This window comes from Mytilus trossulus, chromosome 11 (assembly GCF_036588685.1).
Source record: "Mytilus trossulus isolate FHL-02 chromosome 11, PNRI_Mtr1.1.1.hap1, whole genome shotgun sequence".
Lineage (NCBI taxonomy): Eukaryota > Metazoa > Mollusca > Bivalvia > Mytilida > Mytilidae > Mytilus > Mytilus trossulus.
In genome coordinates this window covers 66,505,148-66,525,057 of record NC_086383.1, presented here as the reverse complement: position 1 = coordinate 66,525,057, position 19,910 = coordinate 66,505,148, and the positions used below count along the sequence as shown (strand labels likewise).

At 30.9% G+C, this 19,910-nt stretch overlaps 1 protein-coding gene across 2 annotated transcripts; it reads right to left on the bottom strand.

The window, feature by feature from the left end:
- Positions 1-727: 727 nt before the first annotated feature.
- Positions 728-19,086, bottom strand: LOC134691446 (WD repeat-containing protein 48 homolog). 2 transcript variants are annotated; one of them, XM_063551979.1, is made up of 2 exons: positions 18,971-19,086; positions 728-5,945 (listed from the first exon to the last, which is right to left on the bottom strand). In XM_063551979.1, the coding sequence occupies exon 2, from the start codon at positions 5,505-5,507 to the stop codon at positions 4,449-4,451; it is 1,059 nt and encodes a 352-aa protein (XP_063408049.1). In that variant the 5' UTR covers positions 5,508-5,945; positions 18,971-19,086; the 3' UTR covers positions 728-4,448. The 2 variants fall into 2 exon arrangements, with proteins under 2 accessions (XP_063408049.1, XP_063408048.1); XM_063551978.1 differs by lacking the exon at positions 18,971-19,086 and adding an exon at positions 12,900-13,038.
- Positions 19,087-19,910: the final 824 nt, after the last annotated feature.

Sequence of the window (19,910 nt, the reverse complement as noted above, 5' to 3'; positions counted from 1 at the left end):
ATCTAATCTGGAGTACAGCAACTGATATGTTATAGTGGATTGTTGTATGATTTCTGTTAGCAAGTAGAGCTCTTTGTGGTTGGGTTGCTGTCTCATTGGCCTATATTTGCATCAAAACTTACCACAATGACAGTATCCTTTATTTTTTCAAAACGAAAAACCACGTTGGAGTTTTACTAGCCAACGAAAGCAAACCTACACCATACAGCAATGAGAAAATAGAAATTCAACAGTATAATCATCCACACAACTGTGTTCAAAATCAGAAAATATTTAGAGTTTCACCAGCTATAACAAGACGATACTATGTTTTTAAAACTGTCCCAAGTTTGAATAGATATATGAAGCCTGTAATTCAGTAGGTGTCGTTTGTTATTATTGTGTTATATATTTGTTTTTCGTTCAATATTTTGTACATAAGTTATGCCGTGAGATTTCTCGTTTGCGTGTTTAGTAATTTTTCATTTCGTCGCTTTTCAAAACTGACTTTACGGTATTGGCTTTGCTCATTGTTGAAGGCCATACGGTGACTTTTAGTTGTTAATTTTTGTGAAATGCGGTCTCTTGGGGAGATTTGTATCATAGGCAATCATGTCGCATCTTTTTTTTTCCAATATTGGACATAAAACGCTCAGTAAAACTCATTTTACTCTTCCAAATTTGTTACTGGAAATACAGCAAAACCACCGTAGTGAAAACAACACAAAATAAGTTTTTTAACATTTTATTCAGTTTTCATATAATAACAGAAGGCTCAGGACGGATTTAATTAGCCGTTTCAAAATCTGATGCATCCTGTGTAATATTTTCAAAAGTGTAAACCAAAATGTCCTAATTAGTTAAAAATGTCATAAACAATGGTAATTTAACCAATGACGTGACGTCATTTTCATTTTGGGGTACGAACAATGAAATTACTCATGATTCTTTACATTATGAAACGGCCAATTGAGCAGTCTTTGTGCAAGCTTTCACAAAGCTCAACTCTAAAAATTATAGCACTAATTTTCAAAAAAATCTATTTAGAAAGCGGAAAGAAAATATATTTCATGATATACGAAATTCGTTAACTTAATATGCTTTGAAAGAAAAACAATTACACAAATGTATGAAATTTTGGTTCCGATTTTCTTGACGTCTTTTGTCTATTATAATTAGCAAGTATCTTCTACTTTAAGGGTTTATGTGTTCAAATGACTAGATAAATATTATCTTCTGGAATAAAATTCCCTTGTCATGGAGTTATGAATTAATGAACTTAAATATATTTTGAGTGATAAATTTCACATCTATTAAATAAATAGTGAATGGTATCCGAGTCATATGCCAAACCTGGCTTCCTAAATGCACTCCTGTGAAAACTTGTTTATAGGTACACATTTACATTTTGATTTAGCTTTTGATTTAACTATAAATAAGTTTACAACAAAAAATTGCAAAATTAACAAACATTTTCCTGATTCCCGACATAAGTAACTAACAAAACATTATTAAGTTACAAGTGTCGGGAAACTCGCTCTTCTTCGCATTACTTTTCTCCGAAACAGCGGTTACATGGAATCCGAAACGACAACGGAAAACGTGTCCTTTATTTCGAAGAATGCAATGCAATCACAGATAAGAGAAAATAGCACCATATAGGAATATTCAAACACAATCTTAAAACAATGAATTCATTATACTAATTATGAAGATTTATCTCCATACTGAAAAAAATCGAAATGTTTAAGAGACAAATACTTGTACTTCATTGGTTAATTCTGTATGAAACTTTCTACGATCCGACACACTTAGTTAGGGTTCCTCAAATGAAAAAATAAAATATTTATTATTTTTGGAGCTTATTATTTTCAAGAAACAGATATAATGGAACCCCAACATTTCAAACTTGGCACATTTGGAATCATCAACTGGCAATTTATTCCAGCTTGTAACGTTAGAAACGACAACCGGAAGTTGAAATCTTTTGCTGGCGATAACGCCAATAACATTATCAAAAGAGAACAAATTCCTTTACAATTCAAAACGAATATATATTAAAAAAATTCTACTGAAAAATTTAAAGAATATCTATGTTTAGCAGAAAAACACACACTAGTAGAAGTAGATTAACTTGATATTGCTTACAAACTAAAGAGAGTTATGTTCCCTGGTACACACGTTCAAGGTTACAAGATAAGTCTCAAAAGTCTGATATTGCTTGATATTGCCATAATACATGAAAAATGAAGTATTGAATACGAAAGTAAAATGAACGAAAGTATAACAAATATTGAAAGACATCATTTCGCCCCTTTTCGGGCCACGTCACATGACACAAAAACTTCCATACACTCACACGTACAATAGTTTTATTTGTACTTTATTTTAAGTAGCTATTATCCAATTGTCAAAGTAACAAAATAATTTTCGCTTAATCGATATATTTGCATAAAACCAATCAAAGTTCGTTAAATAAAGATTTCCATACTGTACAAGTCAACAGTTCATTAAGGTATTGGTTGCTATGATTGTTTTCTTTTAAGAATATTAGAAATACAATATTTATGTTATTTTTTATGTTTATAGTAATTAATTATAAGGTAAAGTGCTGTATATAGCAAATAACTAAAAATAAACTTCTTATTTAAGTAAATTGCATGACCAATATAGCTGTTACCTTTGAATTATTTAATCGCACGCGTTAATTACAAAAATTGTGGGAATCTAATAAAATCCATGTGAATAAAGTATAAACGTTAAGATCGCAGGCTTTCTTTTCTCTTTGATTTCTAAAACACAATTTTAATCACAGTTTACATTGTAGTATATCATATTATATGCTTAAGTTTTTTTTTATTTCGTATGAACTTAAAATGAAAGGACAAAGGTTGAATTTGCATACGATAATTTTCACCAAAGATAAGATCACCCTTTTTGTTTCATAAAACCATTCGGACGACAATAACAAGTGTTTATCCTTAATAATTTCATGATTTCCAAAGATGATTGTACAACAATGATATCAAATTAAAATCTAAAAGTTTTTATTCTACCTACAATGTCCAAATCATCCGTTCCTCTGATCATATAAACCGATGATGGATTATTTAAGTGATTTTAAATTTTTGTTGCATTGTGGGGGACATTTGAATCTCGTATCCCATTATTTAAATAAATATTGTTAATTTTAATCGCAGTATTGTTCAAATAGGTAGAGATCAAATGGACAGTATATGATAATTGTGTCTACATTTAAAACATAATTCCATTCGGAATTTAACGTGGGGGTGTTATAGTGAAAAAGCTGAGTAGTCTATTACTGGGATTTATAATTCCAACAAATAAAGATAAAACTATCTATTTTTAAATAAAGATAGATCTAGAATGTTAAGTCTTTAAATCAAAATAGTCTAAGAGTATCATCTAACTGTCGAAAGTTACTAATATTTAAAAAAAAGTTCTATGAGAATATAAATAAAGGTTCCAAAGAACTTACAAATGAATCAATAGCAATTAAATTCATCAAATTAGCAGCTTGAGAAAACTTCATGTTATTTCTATCGATTTTCAGTATTCCCAGCAACGGTTGTCGTAAAAGCAGAACAGTTTTCAAGGTGATGTCAAACGACATACAGAATAAAATGCCATAAACATTGATGAACAATTAATGTCGTAAAATGCCGGTTGTAAAAATCGGGTGTTGGTATTTCTTTAAATCAAATGTTGACAAACAATCCCTTTCGTATAGAATCCTATATGATAAAGCAAAATTATACCCGTTCATAATTTACCGTTATTTAAACATCTAAACAGAAGGTTGGGAATTTTTCTTCTTTGAAAATAGGACCAACTAACGAAAAGATTTATCAAATACAATATATGTATACTTTATCGATTTAAAAGGATAGTTATTAAAATTGGAAGATTTTAATACATCTGTGCGAAATGGGTCAGAAACGGTATTTGAAAATATGAATAGTCATAAAGATTTATTCATAAGGTTTATTTACTATCTTATATATCGATATGTTATTATACACCGTCAGACTGTTGAAGTAGTGACAAAAAGAAGTTGAATGTTGTCAGAGGCATGTGATTTCGTAGATTCAAATTTTCTTAGTAGTTTATGTTCAAAAACGTGTGATTTCAATATTTAAGAATAGAAAAAAATACAATTATAACATGTTTAAAATTTCACATTTTTACGACATTTGTACATGCCTTTAAAATTAAAATTAGGGTTCATCATGCCAAAAATTAATGAACAAACTTGTTTTACTATTTACCCATTCGCTCACCATACGTTCATATCACAGAAAAGCATGCATGTAAATATATATATATATGTCTGTTCCAATGTGTTGCGATGCCAGCACAACAAGAAACGATAACAAAAGTACAATAAATAACGTGATAAATGCGTCAAACTTACACTGTATATAATAAAAGAACACACTTCCGAATGGCTATGATTCCGAATATACAATATGAATAGCTGTGTCAGTTTGCACCGGTGTTTCGGCGTACTCTATTAAAGGATCTGGAGGAATTTCGACATCCTCTTTTTCTACCCCAATCAGCCATTCGATGATCATCTGGTCTTTTCCAGATTCTGAGTCCGTATCATCGTCATCTTCATCGTCTTGATTTTCTTGTTTATTTCTCACTATACTATTTAACTGAACCGTTGACGAGTACCGCCTCATACCGTTCACATTTCCGGAATTGTACTTGTTATTATTCTGAGTTAAGTTTTGTGTTTTCTCTATAGAAATTAACTTTTTATTTTGTGTGAGTTTATTGTCTGAATAATTTCTTTTCATCGTTGGTTTTCCTCCTTTACTTCCCATAAAATTTTCAATTGGTTGAATTCTTGGTTCACTTGCACAATGATAGAATTTATTTTGTCCTCCAGATTTAGAGTTGTTATTGCCACTAGATGTTGACATATCTTTAGAAGGCAATCGAGTAGTCCGAAAACCATTCGTCACACCAGAACGTGGTGTTCCAACGGAAATTCCATTTTTCTGTTTAATAACATCCAATTTAATTCCCTCCGGAATTGTAGTCGTTGTCTGTTCCGGAGTTGTGGTAATATATAATTTCCGTGAAGCATTTGCTGAATTCCTTGCTGACGAAGAAGACGAACCAGCACTAAGAGGGGAACGTCTTATATGAACACCTTTCTGCGAAGAGTCACTATTGTTACTCATTTTATTACTTCGAGTTCTGAAATATTCAGTACCGTTGCCCATGTTGATTTGAGTGTTAGAATATTTCCTTGAATCTAAAATAGGTGGTAATTCAGGAGCGCTCATTCTTCGGAAACTATCATAAGGTTTTGTATTTAAGCATTCCTCTTGAATAGTTCCTATATCATATGAAATGGCACTTGCTCTTCTAATCCCAGTATGTGCTGATCGATAACGTTTTATGTTAAGACCATTTTGATTTTGATGTTGGCTGTTGAACGTTTTATTTGAAACTGATTGTAAAGGGTCTGCAAATCTTTTATCAGACTTCATTGCGCATGTGTAAATTTGTCAAAAGTCTCATTAAATGTCCTTCTTTTGTAACAATATGTAAAGGTAAATATATATGAAAAATGGTTGGTTCAATCGATCTATTGAAATCCTTTTAAATGGTTAAATGTTCAGTTATAATTATATTTGTTCATGAACTTTAAACATGATATTCTCTGACGTCACAAATTCCAGTGCCCCACTTGCAAGGTCAATTATAAGAAAAATGATTAAGACTTTTTTTTAAAGACCAGTTGATTTGTCAGTTTAATTGGTACAAGTTAATTTTGCAATGCAATCCTACGCTTGGAGGATATTTATGCAATGCAATCATACGCTTGGAGGAGGAATCGTTCCGGCTTTTTTTTCAGTATGAATGCTGTTTCTTCTGATGAAAGATTTGCTGGTGTTTTTCGTCTTTTTTCAGCAATAACCATCTATCTGCAAAATTACAGAAACTCACTTTAAAAAAATGATAATCTTGTGTTGTCAACATAAAAAGATAAATAAATAAACAAACAGAGATAATCTGTATACAATTATAAACATAAATATAATTCTCAACTTATTGATTTTTACCTTTCTATTTATCATATTTGTTGTTGTTTTGATATTTTTCAATAAAGACCGATTAAAAATAACACTCGGTATCATCGATTTTCTACTTTTCTTATTAACATAACGGAATTTAAAAAGAAACAACTATTGTTTTGAAATTATGCAATAAGGAACAATAAGAAATTAAACACCCAGACTTAAAAAGTAATAATTTAAAGATTAAAGGTTAATTGGTATGTTTAATCACCAATAGAGCTATGTTATAAAAAGGAGTGGATAAAAGTGTATGCAAATTTGGAAATGTGGGTCTTTATAAAAACTATCGAACATCTAATACAAACAATATAATTGAATTTCCGTATTGCTACACTTTTGTATGGTTAACTAAATAGTTGATATTGTATGGTACTTATCACGACGTGTTCATCGTTCATTAAACTCCAGAAAGTAAATTGTTGAAATAGAAAAATATTTTGAATGGTTACAACATTGAATGAGTAAGAACCCTTCGGAACTCTGATAAATGATGAACAGCAATTCATGTAAAAAAAAAAAATTCTCAAAAAAATATCAACTATTGGTTACAAACATGTACAATTTATTTATTCATATTTTTCAAATACTTGCTGATTAAACAATTTAGTCATCGGCAAATATGTTGTTTTCATAGCAGCGAGAGAGAAAATGTTATCATGATAATTCAATTCATGACACAAAACTGAATATGAAATTGACAGAAGCAAAAGCAATTAAAAGGCTCTTATTGCTGTTCTTCATATCAAAATCACAGTGTTTTTTTGAAAATATACATCTAAATCAATTACGGTATAAGAGCAAGAGGCAATTAGTTCGACACCGTAGCCAACAAACCCAACTACAATTTCATATTAGCCTGTTAAAAGTTTTTATTACAATTACAAATGAGTCGTGTTTAAGATCGCTTTGACCTTCTCATTAAGTCACCAGATTTTTAGTCTCCAAAAACAGTGTTTTTTTGTTTTTTTATTCTAATTTTCGGATACGAATGTTCCTATGGCTAATTTATCATATAGAATGACACAAGCAAATACATTTAAGAATCTTCTAAAAAAAAATCTTCCTCGAAGATTTTTTAAATCTCAATCAAAGGCAGATAAATCGAGCAGTAAAATAAATACCCTTAAATTTTAAACTGCTGTATTTTACCTCCAAATTACATTTAATATCACAACACAAATAATATATATTCACGCAAAATATGTGCATTTCGAATTTTGAAAATCTAAAAAAATATCAGGATTAAAAACTACACTTTACCTTACTGTTAAATGTATTTTACTTCCAAGTTATATTAAATATAAATCACAAATTACATATCCACATAAATCAAATGCTTTTAGAATTTGAAAATCTAAATAAATATATCAAGAACGAAAACTAGGCATCTGGACCTATGTAAAGTTGTCATTAAAGTGAAAGTTTAAAAAAACAGAAGGATAAAAAGTATAAATGTGTATTTGATTAACGATAAGTAAACCTGCCACATTATATCAACACCCTATATGCATGTGTAAATAATGAATTTGTTCTCGTCGAGTGCGAGGCTCAAACGGGGAGATAACTTAAATGAAAGAAAACGTACTCTGTACAGTTTAAATGCTTCAATCCGGAATTTTTTTCTGCTAATTCGTTAGTTTCTGTTGCATTTATATTAAGTAGCCTTAGTGACAGATTGAAACTAAGTAGTTAATTAAATTAACAGATATTCCAGCAGTCAGTCATATTGACTGTACATATATTAATTGATTGTAATAGGATTATCATATCCAACCCTGGATTTCTGGTATCAGCAAACAGGGACTCTTCACTTGAATACTGGACTAGTGAAGTTCATTGTTAACAGCAGAAAGTGCAATTTGTTGTTGAATTAAAGAAGGTATTATCATATCCAGACTTATAAGCTAGTTAGTGTCAACTTCTATTTTAATTAACCAGGAATGCCATTTTTCCTTCTGAAGGTAATTTTTTCCATCCGGGTACTCTGGGTATTTCAGCTTCATCTGGCACCACAACCTGGACGCAAATTATAATACAGCCAAGTCAATTGGGAGTGGCGTTAAGCACCAACATTCAATCAATCATATTATATTGAGTTTGAAGTTTATCTTCCTTTCCCTAGAATAGTGATTTGGAACATGCCCTTAATTTCAGATAACACAGCAATAAAATACCATACAATTTTATCTACTGTGAACTTTTCTATGACATTGCTTTTTTTCGTAAAAAATCTTATATCTTATGTTGGCGCTAATAATACGAAAGACCCAGCAGGCACCTCTATACATACTGGGAAATTATCCAATCACCCAGACAAAGTTAACATTGAACATTGCATTACTTAAACACTGAATTCTATATCAAAGAAAACCCATATCGATCTCAGGTGAACGTGTATATATATAGGGGTTTAACTAATATTTAATCTAGTATTGACAAATTTGTATATTTCGACAGGTTTCAAGATAAAACCACAGGGTTAATCGAGTATGTTGAACTAAATTAGGCCACGCGCAAGTGCAGGTCTATCTAAAGACCATTTATCATGGCGTGAGTAATAGGTATAAGTATTTCCATTATAGCATATTAGAAATGTATATTAAATTGTTTGATTCCATTTCTAGATACGTATTTATATTTAGACATTTTGTTGAATGTTATAACAGGGTGCATGTATGGTCATTTATTATGTTAGTGAATGCAAATATTACTAATAGAGTGAATGTAATGCATGTTGGTAGATCGAACAGGGTACATACACTAAACAGTCTATGGGTATAAACGTCAATGCGACCGTGGCAGCAACCCAAGACCAACGACAATTACGGGATTTCTCAAGGACGTTAGTGTTTATAGTTCGTTCTTATGTTGTACTGTTATACCCCTGTCCCAGATTAGGGGAGGGTTGGGATCCCGCTAACATGTTTAACCCCGCCACATTATTTATGTATGTGCCTGTCCCAAATCAGGAGCCTGTAATTCAGTAGTTGTCGTTTGTCTATGTGTTACATATTTGTTTTTCGTTGAGTTTTTTTTACATAAATAAGGACGTTAGTTTTCTCGTTTGAATTGTTTTACATTGTCTTATCGGGGCCTTTTATAGCTGACTATGCGGTATGAGCTTTGGTCATTGTTGAAGACCGTACGGTGACCTATAGTTGTTAATGTCTGTGTCATTTTGGTCTCTTGTGGATAGTTGTCTCATTGGCAATCATACCATATCTTCTTTTTTTAATTGTCACGCTACGTTAGCATATATATTTGAAATTCAAATATCTCATCAAATATCATCAAGTTTTGAAATCTTAGTTCCAGTTACAAATTTGGTAACATCGTTAATGTATACTGTATTTTTTAAAAATGTTATTAACATTTAAACCAGATTGTTCTCTTGTACACCTCCAATTCCGAGAACGATCAAATCTTGTCTTAAGTGTAAGAACTGATTTCCAAGTAAGAAGCAAACTATGACCCTTAAGAAAAATTTACGACTTTTAAGTGGAAAAATGTGACACTTTAAAAAATAACGCGATTTTTATAAACCCTCCAAACGAGTTATATTTACACTTTGTCATATAAGTATCAATATAGTCACATAAATATCTCTCGCTGTAGTAAGTTTTAAAGGACAAATTGAAATGTACGAATATCATTAAGCCGTTATAGGATATATATTATGAAAAGAAATTCCAAAAATAACCCTTCAAAGACGATACTTATATAGCACTTGTTCAGGGTATGAATATATAAGAAAAGTAAGATCATTTATAAACATAGATTTATGTATATAATAAACATACACTATTCTCATTGCCTTAACATAAGGAGAATGACACGCTTTTGGGAAAAGGGATAAAAGAGTTAAATGGGGAGCTGGGATATAGGTGGAAGAAAGGAGGCAACCATAAGGCCTTCAACAATGATAAAAAAAAAACCGATACCGTATAGTCGCGGCAACAACAGTGCCCAATGAGAAAAAACCCGTTACCGGATAGTCGCGGCAACAAAAAGGCCAGACAAGATAAGTATGAATTAATTTACTTGAGAAAAAAATGCATAATTTATAACAAAACAATGTATGACAAGATATGATTCAAGGACAACCACTGACATACAGGCTCAATAATGTCTACATATCGAACAAATGATGAATATACCTTATACAATTTACGATAATTAAAAAAAAATGCTGACTTGATTGGAAATTAATACAATTTTGATTGATTTTTTAGAGAAGTTTATTAATAATTCATATAGTTTATGGTATACAATTTTTTATCCATGTAACAGAACACTACGACATTTATCATTGAAAGTTACAGACGCAGAAATTAAAAGTGTGGCCGTAGACAAAAAGGACAAAATTCCAGACAAGTTCGATAGTTCTGCAGTTACTTGGTCCATAATTTTTATAAAAATTAACAATAGAAATAAAAGATCGCTAAAGAACATTTATGTTCGTGGCAGAAATCTGGTGCACATTTTAATATTTTTTTAAACAATCAATTTTAAAGCAAAACGGTTGTTCTAAGGCACAACCATTTACTTGAAATAATGTTGAAATGCAGAATGTAAATTTCAGAAAGCTATACAGAATTGTAATGCCAATGTTTCATCATCATCGAAGGCTATATAGTAACATATGGTTCCTTACACATATTACTTGGTCTCTAATTGAAAGTTGTCTCAGTGGAAACAAAGGGTCTCGTCAGCCGAGTGGTCTTAGTAGTTACTACTGTAAATACTAACCAGACAACACTGAGGTTGTGAGTTCGAGTCCCGCACTTTTGGGTGCACTCGACTCTCATCCTACATTGTAATTGACTTGGATTGTGAATTTTCCTATCGAAGGTCGGTTGGTTTTTTTTCCGTGCACTCGGGCTTGTTCCATCAATAAACCAAAAACTGGTCGCAAAAGCAGCCCTTAAAAGTGGCCTTAACACTCATAAAATCAGAAATCATGGGAAACAATACCACAAAACCTTATTTTATCTTCATAAATTGGTACTATCGAACAAAATGCAATACACAGACGTAAGATGGTTCACAGCTGAGTTCTGTGAATTGTCTACCATCATATATTACGAGACTATGAACTTCTCATGCAACCCTAAGCTAAAATGTACTTTAAATCATATCTATAAAATCTGACTTTTTAAAAAATTCAAGATTAAAGTTTTAGTTTGCACGCAACAAGCTATAAATAGACAGTTATTTATAAATGCATCTACTATAAATTGTCCACAGTAACTGTACCATATATTGTTATCAAATATAAAACAAAGCCATAAATGTTACACAGTGTGCGTGTTCAAAAGAAAGTTGTGGTTAAAGCATAAAGCTCCATGTATTTTAAATATTATTTTCGCTTTTGACAATATCTGATGAAGTCCGACCTTCATAAGGGTCTGAATGCATGGAGAATACAGAATTATAGGCCAAAAATGTGTAGAAAAGTCCTATAAATATTGACAAATGTAGGCAACACAAATAATGAATGCAGAATAAGGGGTTACTACAACTGCAATGGTTAAAATAAATCAAGACAAAAGAAAGATAATGGTCTAATATTTTAAAGATAAAGGAATAAAAATCCCCATTTTCCAGACCCTTCCTCGTGCATTATAGGATTAAATGAAAAGTAATATTTATCAAAGTGGGGATTTAAAGAATGAATTTGTAAGTACTATCGTAATAAAAAATCTTAAAACAAACATGGTTACATACTCTTGTTAAGCATTAAAAAGAACAGATACCTTTATTGTCCAATACGATATGATGTTGAAAAAGGTTAAAAAAAACACATCTTACAATTCGATTAGTAATTGTGTATTGTTTTTCGGTTATCTATATTATAATAGTTCTATTTCCGTATATTCGCTGAAATAGCACACAAACTTACACATTGAAAACAAAGGAAATTAAAAGTGCTCAAATGTTCTGGACATCTAAACTGAACTTCTGGAATATTTAGAAAGAGTCGTTTACCATTTGCCAAAAGCCTCGGTCGAGATCAAATGCCAAGAATGATGTACAAGGGGAGCAACTAATGAAATGTTGGCGGGAAAAGGATAATAACATTGGGGCTAAATAAACAGAATAATATTGGTCTTTTTATTTACAAGAGTTCATTCAATATAAATAGTACGTAAAACAAAAATATTTTCATTAACGGTAAGAAAAACCCGAAGCTACATTTGTAATTTGATTTGATATCTAGTAAAAATAAAACAAATCTTGTAATTTATCTAGACCTAGTCATAATCTACAAACAATTAAATACCATGAAAATTACAAGTGGATTGAATCTTTTTCCCCAAACCTTTATCGACACTGGATGATTTATACTTTCGCTATAGTTGTGTATACAAAAAACCATAACAACAGACAATCAGGTAATTCAAATCTGCACAATTTTGCAATCTATCAACTGTGAACTCCCAAACATTACGCATACAATACATCTTACCAATTCAGCTATTTAAAATATGCAATGCTGTCAATTACAAAACTGTCAGTTTTTGCAATCTATAAACTCAGAACCCCCAAAGAGTACTTATACAATTATTCTTACACGTTTAGGTAAAAGAATATCCAATGCTTTAAAATACAAAAAAGACAATTTTTGCAATCTTAAAACTCAGAATTAACCCCTCAAAAAGTACTGATACAATTATTCTTGTCAATTAAGGTATAAAAAATAACCCAATGTTGTAAAATAAAAAATGCCCCTTTTGCAATCTATAGACTCTCTACCCCTCCCCTCCCCCCAAAAAAAAGTATTAAGACTATTATTCTTACCAGTTAAGGTATATAAAATATCCAATGCTGTCAAAATCCTATATCAATCTAAGTAAAAGCTATCCATTACTTAAATCTAAATGCAGCACACTATAATAGATATTATTTAAACACCTTTCACTTTATAATAAGATAGTTTGTGGTGATAGAAAACGACTGTTTAAATTACAACTTTATATATCCCTTTTATATTGACTTCCTGAACGTGTAACGATGTGAATTTATTACAGAAATAAAAGTTCCGTTAGCCAATCAGCGTCTTGATAACTAAATAAGCTTGAGCCACTTGACTGGAGAGTGATTTTAACCTCGTTTTAACTTCAGATGTTGATAACATCTATTGATACGGTTATTGATGACGATAAAAACTGCATACATTTACTATATATAAGCTATTATAGTCTATATTTGGGATAGTTTATGTAGCTTGTTTCCGGTTTATGGCAGTGCTTCGTCGAAACATGATCTGCAGGGCTATAACGGACCATATACATTAAAACGTGAATAAATTTGAGTTATTTTCATACATAGTTTGATAAAAGTAAGTTTATGAATGAAAAACAATTGGACCTTGAACTTTGACCCTTTCCATTAAAAAGTATTAAAATTTGTTTGCACTAGGTTCGGTTGAAGTAAAAAAATTAAAAGCGTTGATACACAGATATGCAGAATAATGCTATGAGAAAAAAAAATAATTTGATGCACTTATATATTACATTTGTAATAACAAACTTAAATGTCATTAACGCGTGCAAACATAACGATTTTTATGCGCAGATACATAGCTAATACGCGCAAATTTTGTAGTATATGTTTTAGATATAGACTGTACATATAGTGCCTATAAGAAAGTTTGTGTGTCAGATAATAGGAGTAAATAGATGAGTGTCTATCATATTTGGTGAGGTCTCTTCAATTTTAAGGTTTTCATTCTCTATCCTATATATGATTTGACCATTATTCTCAATTCGCTATATGATTTGACCATTATTCTTAATTCGTTATATGATTTGACCATTATTCTCAATTCGCTGATTTGACCATTATTCTTAATTCGCTATATGATTTGACCATTATTCTCAATTCGTTATATGATTTGACCATTATTCTTAATTCGCTATATGATTTGACCATTATTCTTAATTTGTTATATGATTTGACCATTATTCTTAATTCGTTATATGATTTGACCATTATTCTCAATTCGCTATATGATTTGACCATTATTCTCAATTCGTTATATGATTTGACCATTATTCTTAATTCGCTATATGATTTAACCATTATTCTCAATTCGTTATATGATTTGATCATTATTCTCAATTCGTTATATGATTTGACCATTATTCTCAATTCGCTATATGATTTGACCATTATTCTTAATTCGTTATATGATTTGACCATTATTCTTAATTCGCTTTGACCATTATTCTTAATTCGCTATATGATTTGACCATTATTCTCAATTCGCTATATGATTTGACCATTATTCTCAATTCGTTATATGATTTGACCATTATTCTCAATTCGCTATATGATTTGACCATTATTCTTACTTCGCTATATGATTTGACCATTATTCTTAATTCGCTATATGATTTGACCATTATTCTTAATTCGTTATATGATTTGACCATTATTCTCAATTCGTTATATGATTTGACCATTATTCTCAATTCGTTATATGATTTGACCATTATTCTCAATTCGCTATATGATTTGACCATTATTCTTAATTCGCTATATGATTTGACCATTATTCTTAATTCGCTATATGAATTGACCATTATTCTTAATTCGTTATATGATTTGACCATTATTCTCAATTCGCTATATGATTTGACCATTATTCTCAATTCGCTATATGATTTGACCATTATTCTTAATTCGTTATATAATTTGACCATTATTCTTAATTCGTTATATGATTTGACCATTATTCTTAATTCGCTTTGACCATTATTCTTAATTCGCTATATGATTTGACCATTATTCTCAATTCGCTATATGATTTGACCATTATTCTCAATTCGTTATAGGATTTGACCATTATTCTCAATTCGCTATATGATTTGACCATTATTCTCAATTCGTTATATGATTTGACCATTATTCTCAATTCGCTATATGATTTGACCATTATTCTTAATTCGCTATATGATTTGACCATTATTCTTAATTCACTATATGATTTGACCATTATTCTCAATTCGTTATATGATTTGACCATTATTCTTAATTCGCTATATGATTTGACCATTATTCTTAATTCGCTATATGAATTGACCATTATTCTTAATTCGTTATATGATTTGACCATTATTCTCAATTCGCTATATGATTTGACCATTACTCTCAATTCGCTATATGATTTGACCATTATTCTTAATTCGTTATATAATTTGACCATTATTCTTAATTCGTTATATGATTTGACCATTATTCTTAATTCGTTATATGTTTTGACCATTATTCTCAATTCGCTATATGATTTGACCATTATTCTCAATTCGCTATATGATTTGACCATTATTCTCAATTCGTTATATGATTTGACCATTATTCTCAATTCGTTATATGTTTTGACCATTATTCTCAATTCGTTATATGCTTTGGCCATTTTTCTCACTTCTTTACATGATTTGACCATAGTTCTGTCTTCTTCATATGAATTTGGCCATTATTCTCTCTTCTTTATATTCTAGCGCCTCATTATTCTATAATCTGTAATTTGTTTGTCCTATTTTTCACTATTTTTCTACGTTGAAGTAATATGGTTAAATCGCATTGAAAAGCTGCTGATTTTGAACACCTTAGATTAGTAAAACTAAGTTAATGTAAGTTGAAATATGAAAAAAAAATGAATAAGATATGAAAACCCTAAAATAAAAAAAGGGGTTCCACTCCACAAACGACTGTGAACTTTACACTTCACGAGAATCGGTAAACACAAACTTACCGAAGAGTTGTCTCCCATCTTTAGTTAACAGTCCGTAATTTTTTGTTACGACCGTCCACCTAGCTAGCACCAGCGGTTATATAAACGATATATATTATCGAATACTAGTAGATACTTTAAAATCACTTAAAGGATTAACAATAGAATAAAATGGCTGTGAGATTAAAGATTTGTTGTCAAATATATGTATTGCTTACATAATGGATAGAAATAATTTGACGATAATACTTTAAAAGCGTGTTTCCCACGTGTTTTTACCATGGTTTGTCCAATAATAATAAATAATAATAATTAAATAGAGTTTAATGGCGAATACCCTTTCTGGTATTGCGCAAAATTGCCTCATCATATAAAAAATATATTTTGTAATATTTTTTTTAAATGTAGTATAATTAGAGGGTTAACCTGTATTTCATATTTATATTAAATAAAATTGAAAATTGAAATGGAGAAAGATCAAAGAGACAACAACCCGACCAAAGAAAAGAAAACAGTCAAAAGCCAACCATGCAATTTGTCTTCAATGCAGCGAGAAACTCCCACTTTCGGTGGCGTACTTCAGATGGCCCTAAACAGAAATACATTCTAGTTCAGTGATAATGGACGTCATTGACTAAACTCCGAAAAATACATAAGGAACTAAAATTAAAAGTTATATTTTGTGATTTTTTCCCTCACTTTATCCAGGAAGATAAATCATGTAAATATAGTGTTCCCAGTTTTATCTTGATTTTTTAATCTTAAAATATTTGTTTTTATTATTCTTATTTGTCTTATTTTACTATAATGGAGAAAGGAGTGGCTTTCAAGTTTGTATACAGTGTGCTTATTGTCCCCCCCCCCCCCCCGTTTTGGTAAATTCACATAATATTCGGGTGTTATTGTTTATATTGCATGCGGTTTTGCATTCTTCTATTTCATTGGTTATTATATAACGATCCCATGATTCAAAGGTTAGTTAATTCGACATGTTTCTATTTATACATACAATTGATATATTGACGGTCAATAATAAAAATCTTGCTTAAACAATGTAGTACTCCTCCGGGTGCGGGAATTTCTCGCTCCATTAGAAACCTATTGGTGACCTTCGGGTTGTTGTCTCTTTGACACATTCCCCATTTCCATTTTCAATTTCATAAAGTATTCAGTCTATAACACATATTTACACATACATTGTATATCAATTGGATAGAGGTATAGAGGGAGGGTTGAGATCTCACAAACATGTTTAACCCCGCCGCATTTTTTGCGCCTGTCCTAAGTAAGGAGCTCCGATATATGGCCTTTGTTAGTCTTGTATTATTTTAACTTTTAGTTTCTTGTGTACAATTTGGAGTTTAGTATGGCGTTCATTATCACTGAACTAGTATATATACTAGTATCCGGGTGCGGGAATTTCTCGTTGCATTGAAGACCTGTTGGCGACCTTCTGCTGTTCTCTGCTTTATGGTCGGGTTGTTGTTTCTTTGGCACATTTCCCATTTCCATTCTCAATTTTATATCAAGAACTTTCACTCAGAAGATACGTTACAATGTACATTGTATATATGGGTTTGTTAAACTACTTGACTTCATCTGAGATTAATAATAAAATCTGAACAGGTTCAGTAATTATAGTTAACCCATGAGGACGCGGTGTGTCAATGTAAGATCACCACGATGGCCGAATCGTGGGATAACTATTACAGATATAATTGACCTTTAGCTTATGTTACATTTTTGGTTTTAAGTTTTTTCTTATTGGTTGCGAATTTCAAAAAGCAAAAAAAGCTTTCTTTGTTAATGTATCTACATATTGTAATCCTTCAGAGCTAATTTTTTTTTGTGCAGCCAACCCACCCTTCTACCCAGAATAAGAAGTTTTAGTATTCATATATGAATAAAGAAACAAGAAGAGGAGCGCAGTTAGTTTCCATTGGAATGTCGATAATTTGTCGAAAATCACGCTATACAAACGTAACAAATATGTTGTTATAGAATGTCATGTCGGAAGGTCACCAGACAAACCGCGAATTGATAAGGTCTAACTATGTTTATAAGAAATTTTGGAAAAAGTTGGTGTTTTAATCTGGAGGTAAAAAAAGTTGATGTTCCAATGTGGATGTAGAAAAAGTGACATTTAGTTATGCATCTGCCTAGTTTTGCAAACAGCGAATGGAATCATTTTAAAAGATTCTACTTTTAAATTTGATATTCTATCACGGTTTTTGACTTTTTCATCATTGTAAAATATTACTGTTAGTTATGATATTCTAAAAGATCAGGCAGACATCATCGTGTTGGTCCAAACACAAGAAGTTATCATGTGACTGGTGTTTGGAAAATGAGATCGGATCTTTCCGCACAATCCCGATCACTACAACCTCTTAAGGATACTGATCGCAAGGAGGCTCTTTCATTATTCGAATTAATTCTCTCTCGAAACTTAACTATTTAGTTTTAATTTCCCTAAAAATACACAGATTTACAAAAATGTTCTTCCAAAAATTAAAAAAGTCAGTTTGACGGCAAGTCTTACCTTAAAATTACATATCTATGACAGTTACTGTATCTCGAAAGTTCGAAATATCATACTGGTGAGGCCCCTCATGGGGGGGGGGGGGGGTCTTAGTAATCACATAATCACCATTGTTTTGCCAATATAATCACATAATCATTAAATATTTGCTTATCTTTAGTAATCAAATAATCATAAACTAAAAATACAGTCCTAGGTAATCAAATAATCATGAAATATTTGGCTTAATTATCAAATAATCATTAAAAAAACGGCCAAGTAATCACATAATCAAAACCCCCATGAGGGCCCTCACTGGTAATGTTACCATATACATCTCATTTTTGACTAACTAATAGGGTCGTTTAATCCTAATGTTGAAAAGATTCATTGAATTACTACCCATGATTATAAAGAATACAACCACTACATGCAGCATTTATCATGTACGTTTTCATTAAATCCAATTTATCTGATTGCAAATTGTAATAAAACAAATGCTGGAAGCACAACACCATGCGTCAGTAGTTTTGTATTCGATTTAATTAAAATAGCAAATTAAAATCTTTCCGTTATTCATTTTGTTGCAGATTGGTAAATTAAAAGTCTTACCTTCATTCAACATATGCACAGATAAAACATATTTCAATAAGCTGGCAGTTTTCAGATTATCCTAGATGAATCAACTAATCTACTCAAAGATCGAACAGCGAAACTGAACATTTCATTAGGGGAGGTATATTGTCATAAATCGTTTGAAATATCTTTTTGTTATTTAATCTGACACAAAAGCAAGTGGTTTAAATTCGATACTTAACAATGGTTATATATAGTGTTTAATTAAAAGATTAAAGGTCAGCCACGATATAGACATGTGAATGATCTGTGCAAGAGTCCTAAAAGTACGATCAATATTTTATTTTTTTCAGGATTGAAAAAATCAGTTCGAAATCAATCAATCAATCAATCATTCAAACAATCAATCAATCAATCAATCAATGTTTAAGATTACCATCAAAGACTATTTGTAAAAGAACCTTTTTTTAATTTTATCGTTTGGTTTCTTGTGAATTTTTTAACAATAAAGGACCATACCACGTCTCTTTATTTTTATATCGGTCTTTTCAATTTGTGAAGACGATTGATAGAGTTTAAGCAGAACCACTATTTTTTTCCAGTTTCAATGCTATATTGTATTCGGAAATAGAGCATTTTCTTTAGTTGTCTTATAAGAAATTCTCAACACATATAAAAGGAGTAAACGATGTGTGACTCATGTTGAAACTGATATCTTAACCCTTCCAGAAAGCCTAAACACAACACTGGCTATAGGAAGGGTTCCTGTTGATCTGTTTTTTTTTGTCATTGTTTTATCTGTTTGTCTTTTGTCATGGTCGTTGTTTTTGTCATGGTTTTATCTGTTTGTCTTTTGTTATGGTCGTTGTTTTTGTCATGGTTTTCTCTGTTCGTCTTTTGTCATGGTCGTTGTTTTTGTCATGATTTTATCTGTTCGTCTTTTGTCATGGTCGTTGTTTTTGTCATCGTTTTATCT

Coding starts and splice junctions, on each gene's coding strand:
- LOC134691446 (XM_063551979.1), bottom strand. CDS start 5,507: ATGAAGTCTGATAAAAGATTTGCAGACCCTTTACAATCAGTTTCAAAT.